Source organism: Halyomorpha halys, unplaced genomic scaffold (genome assembly GCF_000696795.3).
Source record: "Halyomorpha halys isolate HHAL.00 unplaced genomic scaffold, Hhal_1.1 Scaffold100.1, whole genome shotgun sequence".
Taxonomy (NCBI): Eukaryota; Metazoa; Arthropoda; class Insecta; order Hemiptera; family Pentatomidae; genus Halyomorpha; species Halyomorpha halys.
In genome coordinates, this window is record NW_027112088.1 from 736,364 (window position 1) to 746,540 (window position 10,177).

The 10,177-nt window shown below is 30.8% G+C and overlaps 1 protein-coding gene across 1 annotated transcript in view; it reads left to right on the forward strand.

Annotated features, from left to right (window-relative positions):
- Positions 1–346: 346 nt before the first annotated feature.
- LOC106677467 (epidermal retinol dehydrogenase 2) overlaps positions 347–10,177 on the forward strand; it is a 75,545-nt gene continuing 65,714 nt past the window's right edge. Inside the window, exon 1 of the mRNA XM_014415415.3 lies at positions 347–445. Coding sequence (XP_014270901.1) covers positions 435–445 — 11 coding nt within the window. The 5' untranslated portion in view covers positions 347–434. The remainder of the gene's footprint in view (positions 446–10,177) is intronic.

The following is a 10,177-nucleotide window of genomic DNA, read 5'->3' on the forward strand; positions in this document are numbered from 1 at the left end:
TTATTTTTATACTTACTGAAGTTATTATATGTGACACATCCATAAAATCTTGCACCCTAGGGCATTGGCAAGAACCCTCGAAAACGTGTCGAATATTTTTCGACCTAGTACCACCGAAAAATTGTTTATAGAAATTAGAGATCCGAAGCCTTTACTTGTCAGTGTAGGTGTTTTAAGTACTTGGCTGGAACTAATAATTTGAAAAAGTTTGAATACTTAGCCTGTTGAATACGCTAATCAATGGATGGTGTACACGGGAAATAGAAAAAAGATATAATAATATTTCCAGGAAAAAATAATAAACATTTGTTCGAGGTGATAAATCGAATACCATTATTGACAGCAAAATAAGACAGAGTGGAAGTGCACGTAACAGTGGAGGGGTAGAGCTGCCAGTCAGTCGCTAACGAACGGTCGCTTCGAACGCACGCGCCATGGCTGAGGGGTAAGTGTATATTCAGTATACGTCGTATCACTTATTATATAATTATTATTGTATAATTCTTTTACTCATATTTTCTAATAAAAAATAATATCATCGTTATTAACAATTCAATAAAATAAACAGATAATAAAAAATTTAAGTTTTGTTATTAGGCTGAGAATTACATATATTAAATATTTGAAAAAATATTAAATATTATCCAAACATTAATACGAGTCCCGGATTAAATACTTTTTTAAATACTAAATCGTTATTGTTAAAAGTTGAAACAATCTCTTTTATAGTTAATATATGAATGATTTTATATTATGAATCTTGAGTGCTAAGTATTTCCCATAAGATTTGTTTATTGATATAAACTCTATTTTTTTTAATACATAAAATATACCGACGTTTCGGAGCACTCTTCCGTCTTCTAGTTTATCTACAATTTTTAACAAGGCAACATTAAAAAAAAAAACTGTGCACATATTTTAAATTTATTATTAACTAACAATTAGTACATATTTTCATGTAAAAGTTTTCTATATCGCGGACATTAGTTGCTCCCTGTGTCCATATTCATACAATTTTATATTGTCAATTTAAAAAAAAAATCTTAAAATAGAAGGGAACCACTTTATTTACCAATTTCGACTATCTTTGTCGCACTGAATTCAATGGAATTGAACTTAGTACTTCTTCTTTCTCATCCTCCTTAGATGAAGTAGCCTCTAGCCAGTTGGTCCACACATCTCGGTCTATGGCAAGCAGACCTCTTGCCAGACCAAGTCGTTGGATATACTCCATATAGCTCCTTCTAGGTCTGCCTCGTGGTCTTCTACCAGTCGGCCTCGCATCCACATATTTTCTTGGCACTCTATTTTCCCTCATTGTACAGACGTGTCCATACCATCGGAGATGTCGGTGTTGAATCACTGATTTCACTGAGGGGATCTGAAGTTCTTCTCTTATCCTTCAATTCCTTATCCTATCTCTTCTAGTTTTGTCCAATATTCTTCGCAAAAATAGCATTTCAGCAGCCGTAATTCTGCTCATTTGCTTTTCTTGGGTGAACCAACTTTCACTGCCATATAGTGTTGGAAGATATATTGCTTTAAAGATATGAAGGTAGATAACCTTACCTACCTCCCTCTTTCCCACAATAGTATTGCATATCTGGTAGTAAATACTATTTACTTTATTTATCTTATTGGACACTTTTTGGTCTATTTTGCCAGATTTATTGAAAATTGTTCTAATATAGGCAGAGAAGTCCACAGTTTCCAATACTTCATCATTGCACACTATTTGTACGTCGCCCATGTCTACTTCATCTCTAGCAACAGTCATAACCTTGCTCTTGCGGCTGTTAGTACTCATTCCTTTGCGGGCGAGTTCTTCATGCCATTCTATAACGGCCTGTTGCAATTTTTTCTCAGAGTCTGTCCCCAGCACGATATCGCCTGCATATAGAAACGCCTGTACTTGTAACGTCCTCATGTTCCACATATCGACTACAGTCCAAGCAGTTCTTCTCCTGCATATTTTCTGGATTTCACCCATAAATACAATAAATAATAATGGACTTCTCTTTCCAGAAAAAATGGCTTTGACTCTCGGCCATCGATACGAACTATTCCTTTAGAGTTTTGATAGGTTGATTTAGTCACTTCCAGGAGGTCTGCGAGAATTCTTTTGGCTCTAAATGCCCTCCAGATTTCATATCGGGGTAGTGAATCGAAGGCAGCTTTTAGGTCCAAAAAAGCTATGTAATTGCTCGCATTTCTATCCCATGCCTTTTCTAGGATAGTTCTGAGAGCGAATATGTGATCGTGGATTTGTCTTCCAGGTCCGGGATCTGGCCTGGTCTTCTTCTAGTTTTGGCTCTATCACTGCCCGTGTCTATCACCTGCTTTCTAGAATAGTGATGTACAGTTTATACGTTACTTGGGATAAGCATATTGGTCTGTAGTTACCACATTCTGTTGTACTATCTTTCTTATGAATTGGCACTATTATATTCATGAATGGCAGCATTGTATTCCCAGTCGTTCGGAATAACCTTACTGTCCCACATCTTTTGAAAAAGTGCTTGTCATTGATTTTGTTATTTAATAGTTGATTTATTATTTACTGCATCTATGTACTTATAAGAAAAATCATATAATACGAATTTTCCTCGTAATCAATATATAAAATACAATTCTTTTTTTCAAGAATTACATTAACTTGAACTCCATTCCACCAATCTACCCGAAACATGGGAGCGGTTTAGAGCCATCTAACAGCACGAAATTGTACAAACCTGACCTGACAAATCATAACTAGAGATATTAATTTAAGTGTTTCATTGTACAGCTGTTACCACGAAACAAAATTCTTAAAATATTGGGAGTGAACAATGAAGTAATTTGTAACGGCATTAAACTCAGCTGAAATATTTATTATTACCTTCAGCCACACTCTATCTGTTACATTCATTATCTATGTCCTCTAATTGATCGGTTAATTGTGCATTTATGATTTATCGTACGGTAAGTGACTCTTTAGATTGGATGCTATTGTTACTAAAGTGAGAGATGTCATCTTGCGACCCTAAGCTGATGCTATTTCGATGCTAAATTAGAGATCCCCTGCTGAGATGGATATTAATACCATGGAACTTTCACTGACAAATATAAACTTTCAAGTGATCTTATAAATTATTTTTTTCAATAATCTGAGGCACAAAATAAAAGATAATTGATCGAAAACATTTTTTGTGAATTAATTTAAATTGTTTAGTGCCTGTTAGATTCAAAAACTGATTAATCTGTTTGTTAATATATAAATAAAAATATTTATTGGTTTTCGCCTATTTTTCGGAAAATGCAAATTCTTTTAGTAGCCTAAGTAAATTCTGTTTGTTTTCGTTCTCTTTGATTTCCTCCTCGCCGAAATATTAAAAGAAAAAATGTGTGAGCCGAATTTTATCTTATTTCCTTAGTTTTAATCTCAAATTATTTATCAATAGCAGATTGAGGAATGAAAAACATTTTTCTTAATGTGAAACATACACAAGGATTTACGCATTGGAAATCCAAAATACTTACAAATGCTTGTTAAACAGAAAGAAACATTGGTATCTACACAACTGTGTGTTTTATAGAGCCAAGCATGGTGTACATCGAAAATTTGTTGGCAATTGCCTCCAATTTAAACTATTATAATTACAAAAAGAAACAAAATTAAGAGAGTTAATATGAAAGGAATTACATATTAACTAAGAAGTGAGTAGATGGTAAAAATGATATTAAATAACCTTCAATTAAATTTACTTTACGGTCTAGTATCTTAATAAGATAGGTAATTATAAATTTAATTACTCCGACATATAATGTTCCTTTAAACGTATATTTGTGTAAAAATAAACCGCTAAAGATTACTCAAAAGTATTTGAAATTATATATTTACATCCAATTGATAGAATTTTAATATACGCAATCTTAAATAACAGTTAATTATTATTGGGAAAATCCTTTACTTTATTAAAACAAAGAGAGGATAAATATTTATATTTTTTCAGTTGTAAAACAACACTAACTGAGCACAAAGGTGTGTATACTGCACTGTGTCCAAAAACCGACACCCGACGGGCGGCCACTTATTCAGGTCAATTTGTACTGACCAATCCACACTTATGAGCACGTGCCAATTTGCCAGTTTGGCAAACGTGAAGCAGCACTTTAATATCTTGCTCGTTTACTTTTTTTTAATAGTTTTGGTACGAAAATCGCCATATTTTATTTGTTATATTTCAACAAATAAAGAACCTAATTCTATGAAAATGCTTTGGGCGATTTTCAAGTCACCATATGTTTGGGGTATAGAAAATTGAAAGTAAATAAATAATGATAACTTTTTATAATTTTTTATGATGAGGCCTCATCATAAAAAATTAAAATCTTAATTTATTATTTTTATTAAATTAAGAAACCAAATACTAATGTTTTGGGGATATCATCTCTGCAATCAGAAAAATATTTATAATTCATATTGATAAAAAGTTCATATTTATTCTAATTCGATTCGTGAATACATGTGAAGAAACTACTGAAACCACAGCATGAAGTTTTATAAAAAAATTAAAAAGAATCTATATGAACTTATATATCAGTATGAATTGAAAAAATTGTTCTGACAATGGAGAAGATAAACCAAAATGTTAACATCTGGTGTGTTAGTTCATAATTATAGGTTTTAAATGCTGTAAAACTTTTAAAATAAAATAATTTTGAAGAATTATATTTGAAGATGAAATTTAATATCTTTTATAAGCTAAGTAAATTTATATAAGGAATATATCAGAGAAGTATAAATTAAAAATAAATCATTTATATATTTAACAATGTTTTATAAAATCACGTGATTTAAAATTACTTTATAGTAATTGTGCTTACTTTTATATTTATATACGTGTTTCATAAACTATAAAATCAATTAAATATGGTATTCACTTCTCCATTCTCTGTAATCCATTTATTTTCAAAAATTTTAGATTATGGTTTAACCATTATCAGTACTACTGAGTTATTGATTATATAATAAGCATTATTCAGAAATAATTAAATATTTCTTTTGTGTTCAAATACTTTATTTTCATATTTGTAATATTTCAGTTTGATGAGTATTGATTTAACTTTTGTGAAAATAGTCAAAAACAAGAGACTTAGAATACCAATATTTTAAAAATAAATGGCTGTAAAATATTTATTTAAATCATAATAGTATCTATAAATTAAAAACCAAAGTAATTAATACGAGTGCTTAAGATTGATAAGAATGCTTGATAAAGTGAAAGGTTATCAATTCAAGATATTGAGTGTGGCTAAAATAAAAAGTTATCTCGTAATAAGTAACACTATTTTTTTCTAATAATTTGTTGTTTTTTTTTGCGACGTTTATCACTCATGTTTACTGAGTTTTCTTTTTACACTTTTTTTTTTTTTCAAATGCTGACAAGATACAGAACCCAAAATAAGGAATTATGTAACATGAACTATTTTAAGAAACATGAAATAAAGATATAGATAAAGAGAGCTGTGAAGTTTAAAAGAGGAATGGGTCAGAATAAATGCATCTGTAAACCTTGGCCTTATGAAATAAACAATAGCAATAATAAACTTGGTGATAAAAAATATAATATAATCGATTTAGATTAGATTTAATGAATGAGACAAGAGGAAAACGGAAAAAAATTATAAACAAATTTCAGTCCCTTTTTCCTCAATTCAACTGGTAATTTCAGAAACGAAGCATATCTATTTTAATAACACGTGTCGTTTCAGAAATAACTATTGCAATTATTTTTAATTATTTAATTAGGTACCAGCAATTTTTATTTATTTTACCTTAATACAGAAGTTTATCTTGGTCAAAAACTTTCTGTTTTTTTTATTAATTTCACCTTAAATATATATTCTTCATTAGGACATTACGGACCATCTGTCCATCTTCAGACATTTTCTCTAAAAACAGTCACATATTATTATTAATCATCTATTAATTATTTTCATGTATAATAAACGTAATTTAATAAGTTTAAAATGTATTAATTTTATTGAAAAATTGCCAAAGTTCATTGTTTTTTTTATATTACAATTTTTTGTAATTTTGCACATGATATAATATAATAGATAGATAACATTTTTTTTCTTCCACAGTTTTCTTTTACAATTAATACCAGTCAACATACTAACTACAAGTTTTTCGATTTATTCCTTTTTTTTTTCTTTCCCTTCTATTTCACAACCCCTATTTCATTTGATCAACAAATTCCCCTATATAACAAATATTAAAATATTTAAAATAATAACTAAAACAACAAATAAAAAAAAATAATAAACTTTTAATGTAATATAAAAAAATAAATTACATATATAATTATTAATATAAATGAGTAACACTGCATAAGTATTTTTTTATAAAAATTGCCTGAAGATGGACGAACGGTCCGAAACGTCGTAAAGATGAATTTTATTAATGTTAAATCAATAAAACATGTTTTAAGTACAAACGTAATTATAAATACAGAGCCTTCGAAAAAGAAGGTAACAAAACTTGACTTAATTGATACAGATCTTGGTCAACCGGTATAGAACTCTGCACTTGAATCTAATTTTAATCCATCAAGGTCACATAATCTACAAGAACTCTTCAGAAAAATTACGCAGTCATGGATTTCGTCCGTGCTGTTACAACAGAATAATTCACGGATGGCTACTAACTGAAATATTCTAAGAAAAACCAAGTTTTAACTTAGATCTTGAATCAGTTATAAGATTGATAAGTTTTATTTAAATAACTTTGAAACATAAGACCATTTATTAGACGGAGATGGCCAGGGTTGCGTTCAAGAAAAAGAATGCCTAATTTTTGTAACAACACGGCAGGTCTGAAATATAAAGTCACAGAGCAGGTAAAGCTAATATAAGAGTATAAAAGTGACATCCATACAAACAAAGTCTTAAATCAAAATAGTAAGGCAGTTAAGTTAGACCAGCCCATAACAAGTGCAAACAGACCCTTCTTCTCTCTGTCAAGTATACTGAAATCCATAAAAATCTCTAAAATTATAAAGCTGTGTGTACAATGCCATGATAAAACCAGCTCTTCGGATATACGACTTCGAGACCTGAGGAACAGGTTCCCTAGGAAGCAGAATCAAGAGATTTTAAAAGAAAGTCCTGCGGACAATTACAGGAGCGATTTGGAACGAGAGCCTAATACATGAAGGAGAAGAACTAACAGTGCGAAACTGGTCAGTCGATATCTGATCATATGAAGGCAAGGGGATTAATATGGGCGGGACATGCTTGAACCAATCCTTCAGGACGCTTCTACTCAAGTATAGTTGCTACGAGATCGCGTTGTAGGAAATCAGACGGATGTACACAAATACAAATGAGTTGCATGCTTCAAACTTGAAAGCAATATCTAGTAATGCTGGTCCGGTGCTCAAAGATCAATAAGACAATTTGGGAAAAAATATATAAATATGTATGTTCCTCAAACTTTATATCCGTTTTATTTACATGTCACTTTTGTGCTCTTACATTAGCTTTACTTACACTGTAATTAGCCCTGGTGAAAAGCTGCTGCATGTTTCGAAAGTTTGGCCATTAATACACATAGTTAAAACTATTTCTTAATTGTTTTTCAACAATGACCTTACCCCGAACTATCTCCTTCTTATTTAGCTACAGTCAGTCATATATATATGATAATAACATTGGTTTCGAAATTAAAATTCTCTTTCGAAAGTAACATGCACAAGTTCGGATATCTCCTGAGATTATAATGTTACGTTTCGGAGATTTTGTTACGTAATATAACGCTTTGGGACGAGTTTAACATTTACCCTACCTAATTGGATTTAATATAGACATTTGTTACAGTATTTACACTTTAGTCCCCAATGCTTGTTCTCATTTTTTATTTAAGTGAACATAGAGAATCAACTAGATAAGTGGAACTAGTGAGTTATGAAACCATTAAAAATATCTGTTACATAAAAAATGGCTGAAAACAGTACTGTGGTGAAAAAAAATTGGATAACTTTCATTCTGAGAAAACCAGATGGTACGATTGAAAAAGATCTACTTGAGTCTTGTATTTCATCAACATTAGAGAAAAAAAAACGTTTAAAATGAAAACTCATGTTTGATATATGTCTGAATATACATTATAATAGAAATATTATTATTTATCACGATTAAATATATTTTTATTTCCCGAAAGAATAAAGTCATCATAATTTGAGTTTCCTCGACCTTCTAAGGAGGCTAAAAGGCTGTCAGGATTATGATAACTCGATAAATAAATTCCTCCATTATGACGACTGATCTTCACAGGACATCCGTCTGTAAAACAATTTTGCTATTTGGGTTTATTCGTTTTCCACACCATTTGAACGCAAATCGGCAAAAAATGATAATTGTTTTTATTGTTTATTGTGGATGTTAACGCCAGTGGTTCACGTTTTTTTTTTGCGGCGGAACCCTTTTGGTAGAAGTAGGAAAACGGTGGAATCCTCGATTCAGCATTTCAGCAAAACCTAAGACACGCTAGGATACGTTTACAACTCCTGTACAAAATTTGAAGAAAATCTGAGATGGCAATGTTTAAAATTGTGTTGAGTTGACGTGGAATGACCCATTCCTATATTATTTCGCGAAACCCCGGTTGATAACCACTGGCTTACACCTTCAGGACGCGCCTAAGGAAAGAATTCTCCGATATAGATTCCTCTTATAATCAGATTTACAATCAAAATCCGTTTACAAAAGTACACCACTCCATTGAAAGATTCCAGAGCTTGGCGCGCTGAAGAATCTTGGGAAAGTTAAATAGCTCGTCTGAGACTAAATGTTAAATAGTATAAAGTCTGCATGGAATTAGATGTCTATTCTACAAAGTTATCAGAACAAGAAGAGACAGAATTAAAAATGGGAGAATACGGGAATAACCTAAGATTATTTGTTTCAAACACCAGGACATTAATTACATCCCCAGAATATGAGAAAATAGACAGAAATTTTTGATTCCATGTGAAGAAGGTAGACCGGAACTAAAGTAAACACAGTAGAACTCTGCTTAACCGGCTCTTTGGATTAACTGGCAACAGAAATAAAATCGATAAAGTGATGAGAAAACATCAAAACAACTGGTTTGGTAACTACTAATAAAAACTTAAACACCGTTTGTACACTTAAATTAAATCATCCAGCCAAAGAAATTTTTATTTCAAATTGTATTATATTTATATGAATTGTATTACATTTTAACTTTACCTAGTATTGAGTTTTGTTTTTGTTAAACACTCCGGGTTAACCGACGATGTCTTGGTCTCAACTGGGACGGATAAGCGGGGTTATACTGAGGTCATAAGTCTTTGGAAGCCCTTGATGTTAAAAAGTAAATATGACTTTAATGTATACCTTGTTGAGGTGATTTTTTTTTTAGTATGTACAGCTAGTTTTGAAGTCTGAGCACAAAATAAAGCAATTGCAAATCGAACCGTACAAATCACACGTGGTTAGGTTTTATTTTAGGTTTCATAGTCACAGAATACTTATTAGGAAAAAAAAAAAACTTAACAAGCATATCTATTCAGGCAATGGAACTGATTTCTTCCTAGGTGGAAAAATCTTGTAGAGACTGTGAATATTGAAAAATTCTCTTTCTCTTTTTTCAATTGACAAGATTACCTATCATCAATAAGTATTATCTGTAATGTCTTTGTAATAAGAAAAAATTGTAATGATTTTTTCCTACTACTGCAACCTCTAATTTTGTTCAATCTTTTTTTTTTTTCTTAGGATACCTTTCTTAAAAATAAAAAAATAATTAGAAGAAACTTGGAAATAATGTGTTCAGTAAATACAGAATAAGAGATTTTTTTTTATTGTTTCATAACTCAAGGTTTTGCACTACAGATAATGATTTGCAATCCTGAAATTGAATAAGTATTTTGACTCCTCCGGAGTTTTTTTATAAGGCAGTTTATATAATCCGATAGAACAGCTGAACTGTAAATTATCTCATTGTAACATCTGTGAAAGGAATTGAGCCCAACCAAAAACGCTATGTTTCTCATCATCGCTTTAAATTTTAATTATTTTAAAATCTAATATTTATATTTAATTTCCGTAATGCCATGTTTTATTAAAAGAAAGTACTCAGTAGAATGTCAAATATTTTTCATTCTTC